The sequence below is a fragment of the Synchiropus splendidus genome, chromosome 7 (genome assembly GCF_027744825.2).
Source record: "Synchiropus splendidus isolate RoL2022-P1 chromosome 7, RoL_Sspl_1.0, whole genome shotgun sequence".
NCBI classification, from domain to species: Eukaryota; Metazoa; Chordata; class Actinopteri; order Syngnathiformes; family Callionymidae; genus Synchiropus; species Synchiropus splendidus.
The window spans coordinates 23,150,215-23,172,442 of record NC_071340.1 but is presented as its reverse complement, the minus strand read 5'-3'; the positions used below and the strand labels follow the sequence as shown (position 1 = coordinate 23,172,442).

The window sequence follows — 22,228 nt, the reverse complement described above, 5'->3', positions numbered from 1 at the left end:
AAGCAGAGCCTTAATGGGACCACAAGCTCTTCATCAGAGGTCATGACAAGATGGATTAGATCTATTAGACTCATGCCAAAAGCTACAAATGGAGCCTGGCTGCCGCATATTTGAGATGATGAATGAAACGTGATGGCAGTCGGCAATTAGGAACTATTAGAAACATTATCGAAAAGCTCTGCCAGTGATGTCATTCCAACTTTTATCTTTGGTGACAGACGGCGCGGCTTGGTTCGGGTTCGCGGCTGCCGCTGCGCTGAGTGCTCGCAGGCGTGGAAGGTTACGCACACACACGCTTGTCCGGGGCGAGACAAAGCTGTGGAACATTCTGGACAAGCTTTAAAAACAAAACATCAGTTTAAACACATCCATATGCACACAGGCAGGCGTGGACGCCCAAACGTTGAACCCGGATAAGTCGGTGGCTGAAATGGAGCGGAGGAAGCAAAGTCTGGGGAGGCGACTGTCAGTGACCTTACATCATTTTGTTGACTTTTTCTTTCTTTACTATTTAAAAATGTACTTCAGACATGTACGTGTGTGCAAGTCAGTGGAGTGAACTTCTAGGTGAGAATTTGAACCATAAAATCAAATTGGGTTTGCATTGTTGACCACGACGCCACCGCAAAAAAAATAAAAAAAATAGCAATATATACGTACAATACTTGACCAAATGGTTTTATGCTCACTTTTGAAAACTTTCCCGTTCATTGTGTCACTATACACTTTATAAAAATGCACATTTTGGATTTCTTCTCTCAACCCGAGTCCCAGTAACTATTATTGACTCACTTAGTTTTCACAACCAATAAGGACTTATTCATAAATGAAGCCTCTTTATGTTATTTAAAGTAGCAGCTGAGGTTAACAGTGAGTGTGGAAAAGTAATAATAACAGCAATCCCTCAAGTGGCTACATATTTGCACTGGAAAGAATTCACTTTTGAAATTTTAATTTCAACCTCTGTAATTAAATGTATAAACCTACTCTACAATAAAGTGTAGTTTGGCAAATGCCACGGAAACTTTTTTTTTTTTTTGCAAATCATTATAACCAGTGAGGCTCAAACCAGAGTACATTTTTATGTGTATGTTTGGCACAATCGCAAATGAATACAAATAATAAATACAAATAAATGTCATTATTATTTTGTTTAAAACATCACTCACTCCAGACTGTCCTTTATCAGGTAAAATTCAGTGTTTACAAAGCTGTCGGAAAAGAACTGGAGAAGATGCATTCAGGTGCTGTCTGAAAAAGTGTTGACTTCTTGTCCGCGGAAACTTACAGTTCATTCATATAAATTGAATCTTGATAGATCAGGCACTTTGGTGTTGAATCACCCTGTTATCATTGGTCAAAAGTAATTGAAAAAAAATTAAAAAATGTGACTTGCCAGAAACCAAAAACCTCTTCAGTCCACAGTACTGAACATCTGTGTTAGCTGATGATGCATTCAAGTGCATCACAGAGGGTCATTTTCTGTGGCAATGGCTGCGCTAATAAAGTCTTGAATGTTTCATCCAGATTATTGGCCTCAGAGTTGAACCTCACTTCAGTTTAAGATATAGTATCCAAATGAAAGGTAAGTGCAGCGCCCGAGTGTCCCAACAGCACCTGAAACATACCATCTCCGATCCTCTCAATGAGGGACTGAGAGTGAGCGATGTGGAAAACGGAGAGCAAAAACTGAGCAAAGAAAAAGTGTCGCTGACAAAACGGCCAAGGAAAGTGAGCCGCAATAAATAAGGTGGCAAATCGAAGGCGTCTGTGAAATCGACTGAAGAGGTGACAGGTAAGTGGGAAGTTGTGGGAGGGAGCTGGTTTGTTTTACTTATCCTCACATTTCTGGCTTGCGTACGCACCATGGGGGGTGCGGTGGGCGGGGTGAGGATGGCAGCCGGGGGCAGACTGGCGGGGAAAGGCGTGAAGGTGTGCTGGTGGGTGTGTTGGTGCTGATGCATGTGCTGATGTTGGTGAAACTCGGCCCTCAATAGCGAAACGGGGGCCAGCGGCGAGGCGGACGGCGCCCTGCCCCGCTCCGAACTCTGAACCAGGAAGCGGTTGTTCAACTCCTGCCTCAGGAGGTCATGCTCTGTAAGAAAGGAGAGCGAGGAAAAAAAAAAAAAAAAAAAAAAAAAGAAAGAAAGAAAGAAAGAGGGGCGGGGGAGGAGGAGTGGTAGGGATGGACACAAGAAAAAAAAAAAAAGGCACGGACGCCCGAGTCAGTCACAAGAAGGAAAGAAGAGAAATAGTCACCTGGCATTCTCTGTTTCTCCAGCTCATGCTGTGAGGGTTTTCTACGTGGGGACTCATTGGTGGTGGTAAGAGAGTTGCCTGTGACAATGTGCCAATCAGAATCCCCGAATGAGGCTGGCAATACATGATTGGTTGGTTGAAAGATATCAACAGGCTGGTATCTAAAGACAAGAGAGAACCAAGAGTCATCCCAGCAGAAAACACACACACACACACACACCCTCGCCCTCTCATCGACGCAAAACTGGCCCTCGGCGCTGGAGACACTGGTTTCGCTCGGTATCATCATCAAATTGTTCGGCCGAATGTCCGAGTCACAGCGAGTGTTTTAAGGCCGCTGAGCACGTCTCCAGAAGTCACACACGTCCAGTTGTGAGCCGACGCGTAACAACAATGCTCTGTAGCTAGACAATTTATCATTTAAAAAAAAGCTAGCAACAAGTTCGGGAACAGCCACTTTAGATAGCTCCTTTACTTCAGTAGAGATAAGTGTGTTGACACAAGTCATGACACAACTACTACACACACTGTCGTCGTGTGACTACTACATATCTTTATAGTTCAAGACAAGTTGTTGTGACGCGAATGAGCTAACATTCTTTTTTTCTTCCGCCATAGGTTCACAGAGCGGACAAACAGCTACAATGCAGCATCAAGCTGAAGTACTTACTTGTTCCATACTTACTTGGAAATGCACCAGCTGAAACTAAAAAAGTCACCTCACAGATGCAAACAATTTACTGACACAAGTGAATGACTCCATGAGTCAGGTGTCAGAACTGCAACATTAATGGAATTACAATCTTATAATTTGAAAAGTGAAGCAAAAAAAAAACTTTGTCAAGAGTTGTAACTAAGTCACCCTCAAGTTTGTATTTGACTTAAAAATCTTGGGCCCATGTGACGCCTATTTAAATGTGACTCAGTCCTAGAAACCTCTTGGTTTTGAACCATGACTATATAGTTAGAAATAATAGCAATGCGAAGTTTTGAGCAGTCAAATTTGGAGTTTCTCTGGAGGCTAAAATATCTGTAACTGCAATGACAAGTCACGGTTGCTGGGTTGAGTATGGAACCTTTGTTCCTGAACTGCAGCCCTTTTCATATTTCAGCGTCATCATATCAGTCTCAATAGACATGGCAATTTGGAAAGGGCCTTCACACTCATCGAGTCACTTCCGAGCGGATGCCGACAAAAACATTGGGACGAACAGAGAAGTATTTGAAAAAAATCAAAAGAAGGTGACGGCCTCCAGCTGTTTCCTGTCACGCAGATAAATCAGTTAACACATGCAAACTTGTGTTCTAAGTCAAAATCTTAAAACGTGAATTGGCTTGAAAGTAAAAATTAAAATCACAAGTTTTGGGTTCATAGAACACTATGTAAATATGTACGGTGTGAGTTAAGTGTTTCAGCATGTGAAATGTTTAGTGGCGACAGTGAGGTCAGGTTTGCGTGTCATGGGTTTTACCTGGGTACGGTGTGCCAGCAGGGTGCCCTGGCACCACTAAACTGTTGGTCGGTAAGGTCGGTGGTGGCGGTAGTGTGGCTGGGGTTGCAAACATGGCCGGATGGCGATGGGCTGTACTCCGTAGGGAGGAATAGTGCGAGGTAGAGAGGTTGGCTATGGACAGCGGCAAGGCTGGGGCCGTGGAGGGAAGCCCGCTGAGGTGGTGGTGATGGTGGTGAGGGGACGGGGGCAAGTGACTCTTGGGGAGAACGGGACTGCTGCTGTGGCTGGAGATTAAAGAGCAAACAGAAGCCAACATTATTTCTGGTGTTTCACTGGACTAAATCGCACACTCCGGTCTTCAAAGGGGAGGCACGCGCTGGGAGCAGAGCCAGCTTGAATTCTTATCAAGGAGACTTTCTGAACAAAAGTTTCAGACCCCCGAGAGACTAGAAAATCATTTTTATCCTGTTAGTATCATTTTCATCAAGCCAGTTATATATGTTGTATGTTTAGCGAATACTGTATTAGTCTTTTCCTAAGAACAAACGTTGGCCTCGATATACATTCATTACATTCACGTTGCTTGTGTTGCGCACTTGGCTCCTCGACACCAATAACACCATTTATTTGACAAGTTTCCTCGACAACATGAGAGTGATTTTCTAATAAAGTTCCGTACGGAGGAGTGAGCAGAAGAGATGAAACTGGGAATGAAAACAGTAAATCTGACGGCCGCTTATTACACGTTGGACAGAATGACAATCGATATATTCGCCTTAAAAGTAATTAATATGATGTAGAACTGAGAACAGGACTTGTTTTATGGATCATCTTGTCATCGCGGTGATATATCGCACGACAAGTGTGTTACCCACCTGATGTCGTGCAGGCTGTTGTACTGCAGCGGGTGATGCAGGTGCTGGTTGATCACAGGCCGGGCATGGTGCTGGGGAGCTGCGTGAAGGTAAGGCTCCTGGTGCACATGTGGGTGAGGAGGGTGGAGCTGGGGTGGGGCCCTCAGCAGGGAAGGGGAGGGGACAGGGGGCGGAAGTTGATGCTCCTTCTTGACACTTAGAGGCGGCGGGCTGGGCAGGCGCGACCGCAGAGGCTCGGAGGGAGCTGCGGCTGCAGCGGGGGCCGGGGAGCCCGTGGGCGCAGAGGCCGGGGTGGGGCTGGGCAGAGGGGGCGCGAAGGGAAGCTCACTGATGCTCTGCTCCTGGAGCCGGTGAAGCCCCGACGCTTTAGCAGAGCTGTAAGTCTTCGACTCTGGACTTTCATTCGTCGACACACCTGAGGGGGGACAAAGAGTTGTTCTGAAAAGTTTGGCTCAGCATGGCTAACAGTGACCCGTCCAGAAACATTTTCTACTGACTCGGCCTGATGTTCGGGGACACTTCTATGAGGCACAGTATATTTGATTCTATGGCCAAACAGAGGCTTTAACGGCGTGATGCTAATCCAGCGGTTTTCTGACAGATTGGCATGATGCCTCACAGAGCCATACGACATCAGTTGTACGTTACTAACCCTAACCCGGACATATTAATAAGGCACTTATGTGGAGTTTATATTCCAACGCCATCTGACGGCATCAACCAGTCGACCCTTCCGACAGATCCGCATGACTTGGTGAACGATGTGCCGTCGGCATCTTCATGAATCCCGACTCCCAGCAACCACCAGATCCCAATCCAAGACACCGGCCCATAACACGTCCAGGAACGATCCACTACCCAAGGTTTCCTTCACCAGTGGCTCACCTTAGTATTGAACCAGGTCAGTTTCACGCTTCACCATCATCACATGATCCAATTCCTCCTAGCGATCCAGTCAGTATGAATGAATCACTTCTAATGAAAGTTAAATGCTGGCCCCGATTCAGGCCTTTGCTAAAGACACAATCCGGCATGAAATAATGATGTTTCAATTGTGTGACAAAGAGCCACACTGGCCCTTCGTCTTGCTGCCTTTCCTCCATTGTCTCCTCTGTTCCTGAGCTATTTTTTTAAAGAGGGGATTTGGGAAATAACGGCGAGGCTCTGTGAACTCTGCACCATTTTGTCTTCACCATTCATCAGCAACCTTTTCAACATTCAAGAAGCCTTTATAATCAGCGCACCGCTGAATAGCCTCCATTCATACTTGCTGCGGTGTAATGACGGCAATTACACAGAGTTGTTGAAGGAGCAACAGACGGCATCACTTTCTAGAAAGTTGAACAAGCAGTCTACAACTAATAAAGTGACATGTAGAGGACTAAAAACCGCTTTCACTTTGGCCATTTACAAGTTATAAAAAGGGCTGTCCTTTGAAGAAATGACATGAAATGAACGACAATTTTCACACAAAGTTTTATGGGAAGTTAATAGAAGGCATATACACATTGAGCCGAGAAGACAGGAAGACTTTTTTCACTGGTATTAGCCAACATCTCTACACGAGGGATCCAAGTCATCACCTTGAAGAGTCAATGGTATTTAAACTGCGAGAACGTGTACTAGTCCATACAGGGTTAGAGCTCCATGGGTGAAGCGATTTGCTATTCTACCTGAGCAACCGGGTTAGAATTCGATTCTCCGCTGTGGCCTCAGCTTCGCGACACTTAGAGAAATGAGTTGAGGCTGTTTTGGCATCTCTAAAGCTGTTGCTATTATATAGACCTAAGTGTGAAGAAGTACACAAGTGGTTACCACATAATGAACCCTGTTGAAGACTCCAGAACTTCCCACAATAACCTCAATGACAGGGAGCCTGAGAAAGTGCGGGCTGGCTTATCTTAATCTGCCATACTTAAATAACAGACATACTCCTCGGGGTTCATAATCACGTTTTGCTAGATGCTACAAATTCAATTTAATGCCTTTATCTGTGCACGTGTTGCGTCTGTAGTGCGCCCTGATAATCTCTTGGTTACTCCAACTGGAAAGCAGGTTGTGGTGTACAATCAGCTCATCCAGCTATTATGCTGTCATGACAGTTGTATTAACACCAGGGTGATCCAGACTAACCGCCTTCATGCACAGAAATATGTGAAAAAGACAAAGTAGTCTGATATAAAAAGACAGACAGGGACAAGGGACGACAGCTTGGCTGAAATATGGCTCGTCTAAGTGGCTCTAATCTACGGCTAAGATGCCGCTGTACTTCAGTCAAATTAAAAAAATGCTCCACGGGCACTCAGCAGTTCGAAAAAAAAAAAAGAAGAAAAGTGCTTGGAGCTGCTGTCAAGTCAGTGAGATCTCAACACGCAGCCCACTAATGGAGAATCCAGTCCCTATTAGGAGGCTGCTTAATCTTTCAAGAATCCTCACAGCAATAAATGGACTAATAAAAGGCCAGGGCGTTTTTATTATTTTTTATTTGTTCAGCCTTTTGATTTGTACCAAAACTGGGTCCATGGAGCGGCAATAAATTCCTGGGGTCCGCGTATAAACAGCTTTACTGGGTCTGGGCATCGGATTAAATTGTCAGCCTCTTGTATGTGCGGGTGAAAAGAAGAACGCTGCAGGCGAAGATGGAGAGAATGGCACAGGCAGACAAATAGAGATGAAGAAGCAAATATTCACATTCAAAATGTCGCCGGCGGGTGATGTTGCCATGGAAACTCGCTCTCCCAGACACAATGCGAGGCGAGTGATAACGGAGAGAAGTCTCACTTCCGTCAAGAGGAGTCAGAGGGGTTTCTAATCGTACAGGAAGCTAGCGGGTACAGCTTCTTTTAATGATGATTCTAATGGGTTCTAATGGAGGTTCAGCTCAAACCCACCCGTGCTTCATTAAAATCCCGCCGCCATTCACATACAAGCACAAATGCGGGCGATTAATAGAAAGAGTCAAATAACTTAAGGCTCATCAGACATGCTAACATGAGCATAAATATCAGTTACCAGTCATGTAAGTGCCTTTTCCGAGGAAAGTTTTTGATCGTTCATGACAGATTGAATTTCACGTTTTCAAGTGGTGGTCCCCAAAATCCCCTGAAATGGGTCCAATGGCTACGAGTCCTTGACTGTCGACCTACTCACAACAAGAGACATGGCTGGTAACCATGTGATATCATGGGGTCCACACCGAGCTTCAAAATGAATCTGGAAATGCAAGCAACAAGCAGGTGTTGCTAGGATTGTTGAACGGACCATGATGGGGAGCGAATGGCTCACAGTTTACAGGATTTGTTTATCCCAGGAACAAGGCCAAAATGGGGGAATCTGACGGCATTGAATTGAATTGGATTTTTATTTTAAAGCAGGACTTATGAGCGAAGTACCTGACAAACGCGGCCAAAGACGCATCCACCAATTAAAGACCCGATATTTCAACACACTATCCACCTAGTTCCTTTCAACCTGTCCCTAAAAAGGGACAACCCCTCCTTTGGCAAAGAACACACAAGCCACCGTCAGACATTAGAAACAAACTGTCCCTGAGAAAAAGAAAATATGCTGCTTTTGAATCCTGTTCCTTCAAACCTGAGCAGATGGTGTGAGTCAGGCAGGTTGGAGGAAAGCCTGGTGCTGTCTGGTTGGCACCTCCCACACACACCTCCCCTTTGGTGGGTTAGTGCACAAGGGGGATCTGGCCATTCCCTTGGGGGGTGTTGGCAAGTCTGCTCACCAGATGACATCTCATCCCAGTATTGATCTTTTTATAGTTGCTTATGTGGCCCGGCTCACTCTGGGGAATTGGTATTGCCCCTTGTGCACGTGCCTCAGTTTGCGGTGATATGAGCCGGGGGTGGGGAGGATTTTAAAGGGGCGGTGGGGACAGAGGGAGCAGACGGACAACATGCCACGGGGATTCACTGGTCATGACTGATGTGCCCACTGGGGGATCAGGGGTAAACACAGAGTCGCTCTACAGCTGTTATAGCTGTCCACGTGCTTCACCAGTGACCCCGTTTGTTTCTGTAGAACATCTGCAGAGCTGGCACTGATGAAGTCCGACGTGGCCTCTGTACAGACAGATGGTGGACTTCGAACGGTGGTGGGCTTGAAATGACTTGGACCATATCTTCAGCAATCTCAACAGAAAAGGTCCCACACTTGCCAAGATTGGAGAGGCAAAAAAAAATCACCTCACTCACCATCACTTAGAACTTCACAAGAAGAAAAATTCTTGCAGTTGCATGGTTCAGTTCAGCCAGGAAACTTATGGGACACGCCTGCTTGGGTAATATTGCATTCAGCCTGCAACCAAACCCCACCAACAAATGCTGCACATGCAAAGTGAACGTGCTGCTGATATTATCCGCCAGAAGCCGACAATGACGGAGTTTATTCAACAGCTAGAGAAACACAACCTGTATGCAAATAGCTACGTCAGTTTGGAAATGCAAAGCTTCTGCGGTTGGGAGTGAAGACCAGGTCGCTGGGTCATTTTATTTACCATGCAAACACTGAGGGACTCACTCATTCTGACTGAGTCTGATTTATGAATGACTGTAATGAGCTGAACGCTGGAGAGAATTTTGGCTGTCGACTCGGCGAAGAACCCAAAATATAGGCTCTGCTGAGTGTCAGTAGTGAAGAGCCTGGGTGATATTACCAAAATCCATTGATACGAGACAGACAGAAGGGCAGAACCGCGTTGAATAATTGTGCTAATAATAAAATCATAGAAGAAATTTGCAAGGGGAATGCTTTGCCTCACACTATTTAATCGGCCGAGAGTGTTGCCAAGCTGGTGGCGAGCGGAGCCAAAACAACGTTTCTGCAAATCACTCAGATGTTAATGGGGGATTGGACGAGGAGAAAGCTGGCAAGAAAGCTGAAGAGCGGGGACAGCTGGGACGTTTCGGTTATTTCCCTCCATCTTCTCGCTGCAGCTGACAAAGGGAATAGATGGCAGAATAATTGGAAGTGCTGTTAAGCCGTAACACGTTTACAGTCAAAGCCCGAGCACAAACCGAGGACCTAATGTTCATTTCTGAGAGCTGGCAGATGAAGTTGAGATGAATCTGTTGGGTATCAGATGACGGATCTAACTTCAGCCATATGGTGGAGGACTCAAACGCTCTTACCTCTGACGACACACATGCTGATATTGTGAATGTCTGCAGTTGGACTTAAAAGCACATGCGTCTTCGTTGTAATTCACAAAACATGTGAAGACATAGTGCCAAGCGCTTGACACCCTAACGCATTAGGATGCTATTTTTAGTCTCATATTTGACACTTTTTCTCAACGTCTTGTCACAAGAAAGCCATACCTCACCATCCTTGATGGACCGACTCAACTGCAGCAGTGACGTATAAAAGAATGCAGACCTGGTGTTATGAATACAGGTTTGCTTGTGTGAGTGACAGTCACAAAACCTGACTAACAGAATTCTCCATCTGTGGCTAAAAGTTTGTTTCCTTTATTAATACCAAAAAAGGAACCACAGATAGAAACTACATTTGAATGTTTTTGAATGCATGCAAACACAAATAATGACATTTGAATTTATTATTTATGTTTTACTAAGACGCAAGTAGAATCTCTGCGACCCCCAAATTTACCGCCATATTGCCGAAATTTGAAGCACTGGCCCTTGCCGGACCGTTCCTATCTGAGGTCATCTGCAAGAAGACAGCCAACCGTCTCAGCATCCCATGGTCGTCGGAGGTCAGCGCCAGTCGCTACGCCTAAAAAGTGGACCTCTTTAAACTCTCCAATGAAAAGCTCAAGTCTAATGGCTCCTCTGCAAGGGCCCACCCTGCAACCCTGGAATTTGACCCCTTTCACTCTCACTGACCCATCACCGACCGCCGTAACCCCTCTTCCCCCCGGGGCTGCTTTGGACAGGCACCAAAGGGGGTGGGTTGCCAACTTCAAGGATGAATTTGGGCTGCTGAAAGGAACAGAAGCCTCCAGGAGTTATTTGTTCAATGCCACGAGCGCTGGCCTTATCATTTCATTAATTAGCATGACACGCTTGCCCAATGGACTTGAACACCACCGCGGCAGCTGTCTCAATTGATTAGGCCGCAGACGTGGCACTGCAATTACAGAGGTGACTGGAGACAACGCCTGCCACTTCTAATAAAGGACTCTACTCCTGCCTGCGATATCGGCTGGCAGCGGTGGGAGGACAGTGGCAGCCACCCTGCATCCCACGTACCTTTTCAGACCTTTTCAGAATCTCTTCGAGGGTTGCGAGTGTGGGCTGCAGCTCTTGAGCGGCATGTCAGCTTAACTTAAGCTAGTATACCCATTCAAAACTGCCCCCCCTCCGCAGGAGCGTATCGCCATCAGGGGTGAAGGAAGTTACCGGCGGAAGGGAAGAGACGGAATCATACAGCGTCCCTTGTACAATGGCCAGTGCTCAGCAACGTAAGCAAGCACTGCCTTTCCGTCTTCTTGCAAGTGTGAACAAGCGCGAAGCCGACTGCCTCTAAGTGGTAAGTATAATATTATCTTTCAGCGCGCTGCTGATGACTTCTCAATGGAAGGGAAACGGCTGGGTGAAAATCCTTCAACAAATCCTAAGTGGCATGACAGTGGGCTGAAAGAGCCTGCATGTTTTCTTTTCCTCCTCCTACATCTCTGTTTTCAGTAACGCACTCTAAAAGCCAAGCAACAATTGTTAACTGACAGCTCTTAAACATCCACCGCACCTCATTCCTTGTTTTGACACACGCGGGGCTGCAATTTGGAGACGTCTTCCCCGAAAGATATTACCTTTCCCCCGAGTGTTTTGGTTCACGTGTCCCAAATATAGGTGCCGCGGTTCCTTCAGCTTCATGCAAATAAAGCCGCTCTCTTTCATGACGCCAAATAATACCCTGTGACGGTCAAGAATGTTGGAGCAGCTGGCTTTTCCCCACTGAGGCATTCGAAAGGTCGTGACGGTTCAAAGAACCATCTCTTCATCAACAACAAAAACCAGAGAGCGGCCATCAGTCAACCTTCACGTTTGCTCTTCTAGTCATGTTTTCGTGCCATACTGTCCTTTCATTAGACAACAGAGCCACTGATCAAAGCTTGACTCACTTTGGGTTTGACCATATTTTACCACAGCATTTACTACATACCAGATGAAAAGACGACACAATATTAATACCAGAACGACTGCTTGAATTCATTTGGGGACACAAGGGGAAAAACAGCCAGGGGTCATTCATGTACAGCTAAAAACTCTGGGAATATTACAGTTTAAAGCTCTGGGACATGGAGGGGACAGGAGTTTCACCACATAAACAATTAATGAAATGTTTTGTCGCCACTATTCCTGTGTGGCTACAGATAAAATATGCTCCCAAAATTAATAATTTCTTAACATAGTGGTTATAATGCTCAAAACAAAATGTGTCTGACCAATAAACAAACAATACTTTCCTTTTAAAAATATATATCTTGTGACTGTAACACCTTTGTGGAGCTCTACATTGTTTAAATCTTGTTGACTAAATGATAGGACTGAGAATGAATGACTTAATAAAAGAGGATAAATTCTGAACATACACACAGCTGCAGAGAGGCAGAGGAGTTGTGGCCATTTTCAATGGTAGCAAGTCAAGAGATCATTAAATATATGTACATTTCTGGCCGGCTTTAAAGCTTGGGGAGCACAAACAAACTGAAAATGACCCTAATAATTGCTGAAGGTCTGTCTCATGCGGCGATCGAAAAACCAAAACGCCTTATCGTGTTTGTTTCAGAGAAGCTGTTGGCCTATAGTGACGGTTAAATAAACAGATTTTCTGTTTGCAACACACAGAATTTCATAGCATGTTGAGAATATGATCCGTCCGTACGAACTTGTCCTGAATCCTAAAATCAGGTCACAACATTCAGTCAACATGCCATCTTCAGTAGCTCCATAAGTGAAGGACTGTGGACAAAACATGGCTTCGAGAGAAGTGTTTGTACCACGACGGAAGCAGGAGTGACAACGGGGGCAGCGCCCCATTAATCATTCTTGATTATAGCGAAAGGTTGACAGAGAAAGACGGATGAGGACAGAGAGGAGGGGTGGGGGGGGCGGAGGGTTAGGCTAGTTAATAAGGAGTGGATAGGGAGCAGAGGGCAGAATATCATGTCAGGTAAACTAATGGAGACAAGGCCAGCAGCCTGACCTGTGGGACTGCAACTGACCTTCACCTTCCACTCAACAGCAGCATCTGTGAATCCAGGAGGGCAGGCAACAGCAAGGCAGCAGCTACAGCCTGAATACTTCCCTCGGAACGTCTGCGTTTCACCAACACATTCAGGATAAGCATTGATTTGTTTGGACCATCTGAGGGACTGTGTGAATGCGTCTGCATGAGGGGCTGGGGGTGCGGACCGCTAGATGAGGCGGGCTAAATTGGCACAAAAGAAAAGAGTGGAATCACTTGTGAGATGAAGCAGACTACACCAGGAAGGAGAAAATAACAAATAACAACACCAGGCCCCAGACGTGTCAAGTTGGCAACGGAGTGAAGAAAGGAAAATGAAACGAGGAGGAGAAACAAATACGATATTCTTTTGAGCTTGGCATTCGTCAGGCGGCCGATGACAAAACAACGGCGAATGAGTTGGAGTCCTCAAAATCAAACCGTCAAGTGTGTCTGACTGTTTCATGAATCCGTGTCGGAGCGGAGACTACACGGCACATCAAAGCCGGCCGTTTCTCCGGAAGGCGCCTGTCGCCTCTCAGCAGCCCGGCTGTGAGATGATTGTGTGCCGCTAAAAGGTAAGTGTTGGGAGTGTCACACTTGAGAGTGTCTTCTAAGCACCGTAAAGTATTGAGACACAGCTGGCTCGTCCCTCCTGAAAAACACGTCCACTCTATTTGGGCTTGGACGGCACCTGCTACCAGGATTAGGGCAGCAGTGCGCACGCCCAGGACGCTATAATGAGACATGCGGCCCCTCATTTTAGGCCCAGGACGTTCAGCATTTACGGCACACTTCGCCGCTGATGAGTCAATACCTCTGTCATTACAGATAGCAACAGACAACTATTGATTTTCTCCACAAATAACAGGGTCACACGAGTTTGACACGAGAAGTCATTATTTACTGACAGGCTCCAACAGATGTGATTCTCTGTTGCTGTCGGACTGCCAACGCAATCGCTAGCATGAAGTGTCCGGTAGAGATTACAGGTGGAACACCGTCTGATTTCTCAGTGCGCCTTTCTTTGGAATAGCTTCAAGCAAAAGCACTAACATCTTGCTCCGCTGAGATTGAACTGTCATCATAAGGACGTCGATAACAAATATATTTGGCCTTGGCTAAAGGAAGGCAGAGTAAATGGCATTGCAATATCAGCTTTCATGAATCATATGTTCCCCTGTTGCACCTTGTACCTTTAGTTTGTTGACCCTAAATAAATAAAAAGTAAAAAGGCATCACTGAATACCACATGTCCCACAGCTAAAAAGCCTCACATCCTGTTGGGATGGGATGGGATCAGTCCAGCTCTGGGAATGTCCAATGCCGTCTCCCAGCTGAACATGTCCAAAGTAAGATGTACGGAGCAGAATGGGTGACCATGACTGCAGGTGAGTGAGCTCACCAACATATATGTCCAAATCATGCCCATCAATACCCCAAAAATGACCTGCTAGCTACTGTTTAGCTTGATCAGGAAACACATGTGACAACTAACATATAAGGCCGGGTGTAATGCTGAAGTTTTGCTGGCCATCTGGGGGCCCCAGTGAAGTAGCAGAAAAGGGACGCCACAACACAACAGCAAAACAGACGACCATTTGTAATTCTCTGTTTGACAAAACGACGCTAGCACATACACACGTCTTCCCCCGCCGTGATGTCCCGCTTTGTTTTGGCCAACACCAAGCTGGTGCCTCAATACGTGTTTCTGTTTGAGATTCAAGATGAATGTATAGCGGAATTCTCTTGATATCGTCGACTGTCAACTCCACTTTAACAGGCAAAAGAGCCTGTGTGACTGATGCACTGACAGACGGAGAACGTAACCGCTGGACAGAGTTAGAACTTGATCGTCAATCCTTGATCTTAAAGTCAGACATTTTGTTTGATTTCATTTCCAGGGTCCATCTTTTTTTCCCCCCCTGCTACGGCAAATTCTTTTGATCCACGGATGTCCTTGCCTGTCGCGGAATCTAAGGCGTTTTACATCCTCTCTGTTTCTGGCACAGCTTCCTCTCCTCTTTATAAGCCTGTGTGAACCTCTTCCCAACATGTCCAATCCATCGCAAGCATGTTTGTATTATCCATCTAGGCTGACGACTATCCTCTTGCCAGCATTTGCACATTATCCAAGCGTTGTGTTTGGCCACAATCTCCTACCATCTGGCTATGTCAGCGAGCTCTACAGCCTCATCTGCAAACAACATTGGCTACACAAAACACAGAAGTGCACAAAACGGAGAACTAGGCTTCTTCAAACTCATCCAAGACGGAGACACTGAGAAAGGCCGGAAAAGCGACTAGAAACCAAAGTGTTGGGGCAAAGTGAGGAGCTTGTAAAGAAAAACAAAACCATCCTTAAAGGTTTAACTGTATCATCAATGTTAGACTTTCAACTTTGCCCATTAATAAAAGGAATATCGGTGACTTTTGGTTATAAGTCAACGTTGGATTAGCATGAACTGACTCGTAGCAGGAGGGAGGAAGTGGTGGACATTTCATGATTCTGTGGAAAAACTCGCCCCTATGAAATTGTCAACGTATGGGGTCAAAATCCCAGCGTCGGAGGCCCCTACGCTGCTAAACCCAACCAGTGATGGTTCCAGACCCCTGACGGACAAGACGGTGTGGTCCCTGACCCGTGTTTAAGGCTGTCGAAATGACACACCACTGGCATGGCAAACTAATTATCTGAAGTAAATGGGTCATCGGTTCCTCACAACTTATCCTAAAATCCCCCCCTCAAGTCTTTTAGTGATTTTTGTAATCGCTCCCTTTCCACAGCTGAAGCCCGATCCATTTTCAGTCGTTGAACACGCAGCCACACAATGGCGCTTAATCACACACATTCTTCGCTGAAACGCACATTTTCTGTCACAATGGCTGATCGCCACCCAGAAGACAGTTGACAAGCATCATGACAGGTGCATCAAGCAGCCTGATGCAAAAGTCATTTCCAGTCAAAGATTCTGCTCGCAGAATAACATTGAAACAGCTGCCGACGAGTGATGTGAATTGTCCTCAATAAATACACATTAAATTACACATGGTAATTCCTCAACTTTTATGAGTAAACATACGTCAGTAACAAAAGCCCCTTCAGGTCCCATGGCACAAAGGACATGGAGGCATTCAAATTCACGTCCGTCTACATAAATAGCACATGAAAATTGTACTTTAAAACCCTATAAATATTGAAGAAGAATTAAAGTGATTCATGGAGTGTGTGGAAGTGTGTGTATTAGGTCGCACGGAGAAAAGATGGGCGAGCAGCGGAGCACATTGGGAATTCAGTAATTGCTTTTTCTGTCCCTGAACCAGGCCTTTCTGCATTAAATCAAGAAAGGGACGATCTCTGTCGGTAACAATTAATATTTAAACACGTGTCTAATCGGCACGCCGCACCTGCTATTTGTTTTCATCTCGGGCAGAGGTGGCTGTGCACACACAGAAAGAGCAGCATCGACTGAAGGAAAGATTAAAATCAGCTTTCGCTTTGGAGGAAAAGAAAAATCCACAGCTTGCACGCTGCGCTATACGGTGGGAGAAAAAGCTGGTGTCTCGCTCAAATCCAGAAATGAGCCTTTTGTATTCTGTTAGAAGTTGGTAGCTTTGAAAACTGCAGCAGGTAAACAAACACATGGGCTCCTCACTAACAAGGCAGATGGGGTTACAAGAAAGATCTCGAGGTTGTCCTTTTATGTGTGTTCTTACTTTCCAAACATCAAACTAGCAGATCACAGAGAGAGAGATTTTTAGCGACTATACCCTGCACGCAGACTGCAGCAATTAAACTACAAGCACATTTTGCTTGAGACACGTAAAAAACACAATCATGCAATGAGCAAAAGTGATTCGGTTCCAAATAGTATCATAAGTAATAACATAAGTCATTAAATATTAGCTTGCAAGTTTTGATGTTGGCGCTGCTAAGAAGCTATCAAACAGTTGATGGTGGAGGTGAAGGGCAGTAAGGAATACGACTAACTTTATTTTACATTTTATATCACAAACAGCATTTTTTTGCAGCTTTTCCTGATGGTAGAGTTACACTATAATTTGTTTTTTCACGGTGCAGTTCGGCAGCGTGAATCATTGAGACGGCAAGAAAGATGACTAAATTGTCCGACCACAATTTCTTAGCTAGGAAATGTGCTCCTTATTCATTCATTTGGAAGTGAACACCGTGGATACATGATGTTCCGACAGCGTAACGGTGAAGAGAGCGCAAACTAGGCTAATGCTAAGTTTATCAGTAGCAACCATGGAAACTTAAGCATTGAGCATTTTTGAGGAAATTTGAAAGACAGCACCTAATATTACTCATCTGACTTGTGATCCGGCTCAGACGCTTCCTTAATATTATATATATATATATATATATATATATATATATATATATATATATATATATATATATATATATATATATATATATATATATATATAATAGTTTAAGTTTGATTGAAAATAATACAATATTTGGTGGAACTTGTGTTTTATTAATCTTTTCTAGTACACTTTTCACCAAAGTTAGGATGGGTGCTACTTTTTAATTATATTATTATTTATTACTGTACTTTACCTGGATATAGCCTGCCTGCCTGCCTATACATAACGGGCGGGAGAAAAGTAGTTCCCATCAACTTCTTGTCCAGACAGGATCTCAATAGTTTAGTTACTTTTCTTCATGTTCCTGTTAAGAATACACATTACCTCAAAATACTTAAGCATCGAAAGTATTGATATTCTGGTTTGAGACCAGGTTTTAGAGAATCAAGATCCGGTTTCGGAGGTATCGATATTTCAGGATCGATCCACACATCACTAGTTCCAAGTGAAAAGAATATAAAAAGTATGTCTTCTCTGCATTGCATTGTACTGTGTGAGACAATGAGTGCTCCAAGTTGTTTGTAGCTTTGTGTCGGTTAGCAAAATGTTTCCTGAATAGTTAACATCTGCAGTCGTGAATTCTTTCTTTATTTTTGGGGGGTGGGGGGGTAAACATACTCAAGGCTAGGAGCTGTTTTCGCCACGGCATCAATGCTGCAGGAACCTTTGGGTAGCAACTTGCGTTGACTGTCAAATTCTTGTAGTGGGCATTGTTTTTATGCAGTAAATTATCACGCATCGCACCTTCCCAAAAGAAAAATTTGGCCGACGAAAAATTTTGGATGTAGAAAGCAAGCCGCTTTGTCTCAACATTGCTAGAACCCACTCTGTACTGTTGGTGGTCAGAATCAACACACAAATTCCAAGCGGCTAGACAGGTTTTTTTTGTCTCAGTCAGGTCTGTTGGACGAGTGTTGTTTGCTAAGCATTTTTGACAACACGGTGCACCAGAAGCGACTCAGTATTTATACATGATTGTTGTCGTACTTGTGCCCGCTGCAGAAGTGTTAATGGGAACGGAGCGCAAGGTGAAACTCTCAAGTCCTCCAGTGTGCTGATCCCGCCCTGTAATTCCAGAGCTTGTTAGTCCGATGTGTGAATCCCCTCATGCGCTTTTGTTTTCTACTTTCCATCCGGCTCAGCGCCGTTCCTGTGATAACAGTCGCTGAAAAGCTGATTAGATGGTCAGCGGGTCAACCTTTCATTATTCACTGGCCAAGAGGCTGCAAACATTGAGGTTGGCCACCAAGGTGAGTGAGACCAGAGTGGACTGGCCGGCCCACTCTAGAGCTGGAACATGCAATCCTCTCGTCCCCTGACCCCGCTGGCCCTCCTCCAATAACTAGCTTTCCTTCCCTCCCTGACATTTAGAATGCAGAGGGCGAGACGCGGCTTCATTCTCCCCATGGCTTGTGGGGCTAAACACAGACAGTCATCACAGCGGGCACAGGTACCCGGGGAGGAGGTTGTTTTATTGACATGCTGCAAACAGCATCGGTGGAACAAAAGCCACTCCGCACCTATTGAGAGTGCAGGTTTGCAGACAGGGGGGTTGATTAGCGATTCGACATGGGGACCCTGGACTGTGTAGCACATAATGAGAGCTTAGGCAGCGAGTCATGAGCCGATGGGGGAAGGCAGTACCCTGGGCCGCTGCTGAGAATTGAAGTGTTGCGGGGTGGAGGAGTTCCGCCGTGTAGAATTGATTCCCAGCAATGCAAGGCAGAGGTAGATAAACCAAACAAAAGGCTCCGTCCTCCTCCCAAATCTTAAGCTACAGCATTTGTAATGTGTTTATATATAAACAGTGTGCGGATAAGCCCTAAATCCAGCGTAGAGCTAAATGGTTTATGCATATTTTTCGTTTGTTTACTCGTGCGTCAATTAGGCAAATTTGGCCGACATCCCCGACGAGCAAAGGATCCGTTTTGCATTCATGTCCGAGCGCTCTCATTCCCCCATCCACCGCCATTACCACACCTTCACCTGGTCGACGTCAAGAGTCGTCGACGTGCGTAGCGGCGGTGGTGTGTGCGAGCGTGTGTTGTTTTCTCTTTGTCTGCACGTTCTCTCCCACTCTTTGTTCCACAGTTCTAATCCTGTATGTGTGGGCCGGTAAGTTTAATGGAAACAATTTATTAAGTCCGGCTTAAAATGCCATCTGCAGCTAAGCCTCCCAAAGCCGCTAAGCTCCTGGTTTCGCCCCAGAGCTTGCTGTGTTCACGCTTACTGTAATGCTCTGTTTAAAATGAGCACAACGGGTCAAAATTAATCAGGATTACAAGGGCACAAATCCACTTCAGAAATGGGTTTTCTACCAATCTTTCTCCTGCTATCCCAAGACGCCCCAGGTCTGTCTTGCGGACCGTACACCTCATCGACTTATCCACGTGAGCTTTTCACACCTCTACTGAAGATTCCGAAGTGTGCTGGTGTATTTCCAGCCTCTCGACACTTCCATAGACACAACACTGCGAAATATCGCCGTCCTCCGCGGCGTCTCATCGGCTACATTTAGCTTGCGTTTTGCCTGCGAGCAAGTGACAAAGGGAAACTCTGGCCTGTGATTCAATATCAGTTGCCCCGACCAGCGCGCAGGGCTTCACGGTGTGTTTACTTAAAGACGCCATCCTCCAGAAAATCAATAGCCTGCTGGAGTTTTAAGACAGGAAATAAGCAAAAACCAATAATGGTTAGATAATGCCTGGCCCTTTCTGTTTCCTCCTCCGTCGTGCACCACCAACACAGACTCACACAGGCTCTTAGGTAACATCATCCGAGGAGAACCGCAAGAACAGTGTGTTATTACAGATCACCTCAGCTTGTGTTTGAATGTATAACTGGTTGTAGTACAACAGACATCACATGAAGTAAATATAAGTCAGAGAAAAGAGCAAGGCCGTCTGGGTTTTTACCCCAAACCATGTTCTGTGTGCATAATTATAGCGCTCTGCCTCCACTGATTACAATGTTAGTCTTTCCTCTCCTCTATTAACCCTGAACCGTTTCATTAACATGACAGACAGTGGGGCTTGTGTGCAATTTAGACTTAACCTCAACTGTTTGTACCCATAACTCAGAACTGGAATTAGGTTCAGAAAAAGGACCGCGAGGCTGGAGAGCCAGATAGGGACTCGAGAAAAAGCCAACACACGCGACCTCGAAAAACTATACGAGCCAAACATCATCACAGCATTACATATTTATGTGAGCCATAATGTTTGTGCGCGTCTGTCTGAGTGTCGCGCTGCCAGCAGCTTGACAGGCCTGCTGATCAGAGGGAAGCAGGCTTTTCATTGGTCCCACAGGACCACGAGCAAGACCGGTAATGGGACACATACGCTGCATTCTAAACCAGAGGAAAACAGCCTGTGGGCTACTCGGAATTACACACACAGAGAGAGAGAAAAACAGGCCTTGTTGGGAAAACCAACACCCGAATCCATCGCAGCTCCCGCCAACAATTCACTCACTGCCGTAGCTTGAGTTCTCCTTTTCTAATCTGCTGATCGAGGTGACGCCTCATCCTGTCGAGCAAACTAATTCTAATCCAGCACCCTTCGCCTGCAGTTCCCTAAAGAGATCTGTTTGATCCGTATGACAATCGGGAGACACTGATTGGATTTTCGGGATGTAATTCCAGTGTCCTTATCCAACCCCGTGGGCACAGTGGCGTTCCAGACAAGGCTCTCTTTCTCTGCTGGCTGAAGTGGCGCGTGCGTGCACCAACACAGAAGTCGTGATCTGTTGTGAGTAGCTATTTCGACTGCTGCAGTCCGTCTCATCGCCAGCAAATTGATCACGTTAGACATGTTTTTGTTGTGAAACCTCCTGAGCCCCGAGGCTACGTGAGGTGTTTTGCATCAACAAAGATGGAAATAGCTCTACGGATAGCAGACCTTCACACTGCAACTGGGCTTTTGGAACCAACTTTTGTAGGGTCATTTGTTACAAAACAAATCCTAGTTTATCCATCTCTGGATTAAGACGACAGGAGCAACATATGTTTTCATATGTTGCGTGCTCATGAAGCCTCTGCCTCGTGTCATAAAAGCTCACAAAAGTGTAGATAAAAATCAGTGAGGTGTTTGCAAGTGAGATGTTTTTCTCTTAAGGTCGTCCAATTTCCATCCGATTTATAGTTCGGGAATCACTAACAGTCAGTATTTGTCTAAAACATTTTGCTTAGAAACTTAAAAGTGATTTGTTTACCAGGGTTGGAAATGAACGTCACTTATTCAATATACTCAATTGTTGCAGAAAAATCATATAAGAGACTTACAAACAGTAACTGCTTAATGTCTGCAAGTCAACTTCTGGAAAACATTATTAGCACCAATACTAAAAAGAGCAATTTCTTCACGTTGTCCGTCACAATGACACTCACGCTTAAAGAAAGTCGACCCATTTCTCCCGACGACACATTCCCGAAAACTCGCCTAAAATGGCAATATATCACAGCGCGCAGCACCTCCGCCTCCTTCTGTGCTAATGGGTCGGCTTCCTGGTTCTTGCCCCGAGGGACGTGACCTGCATTCAGCTATCTGTCACTGGGAGGCTTATCGCACCTTTCTGCATCGACAATTTAACACTCTTCTGTCCGCTCCGACTCGGGAGGACAGGTTTAAATTTAAAAAAGTTCAACTTCTCCTCACAGTGTTTGTCCTTAGTTGCCATAATAACACCTTAGTAATAGTAAAAAGAAATTACATACATTTTTAAAATAGTATTTGTGAGTGAATTAAAAAGATTTTTTCACACAATAACTGGTTACCATAGTGACGGCAGGTTAAATTTAGCATATTTATGTGAATAATTTCCACAGATTTGACAGATTTGCTCTGTTTATTAAAGGTGGATAGAAAAAACGGAGGTTCTCACATAAGGAACACAACACTTTGTACGAGGCAGCTATTCACTATTGAACGGCAGTTTGCCATCAGTTCAGTGCACAAAACCATCACATGAAAAACAAAACCATCCTGCTACTTTATTATTCAAAACGCGTACCGCTGTTACGTGTACTCCGGATACTGTTCA

General features: G+C 45.2%; 1 protein-coding gene across 10 annotated transcripts in view; it reads right to left on the bottom strand.

Moving 5' to 3' along the window:
- fbrsl1 (fibrosin-like 1) overlaps positions 1-22,228 on the bottom strand; it is a 326,042-nt gene that overhangs the window by 12,884 nt on the left and 290,930 nt on the right. For 8 of the 10 annotated variants that reach the window (XM_053871994.1, XM_053871995.1, XM_053872000.1 and 5 more), the window contains 3 exons: positions 4,589-5,003; positions 3,732-3,997; positions 1,845-2,095 (listed from right to left, as the gene is read on the bottom strand). In XM_053871994.1, the coding sequence (XP_053727969.1) occupies positions 1,845-2,095; positions 3,732-3,997; positions 4,589-5,003 (932 nt within the window). Of the gene's footprint in view, positions 1-1,844; positions 2,096-2,259; positions 2,421-3,731; positions 3,998-4,588; positions 5,004-22,228 lie in introns of all 10 variants that reach the window. The other 2 variants (XM_053871999.1, XM_053872003.1) reach the window with 1 other exon arrangement.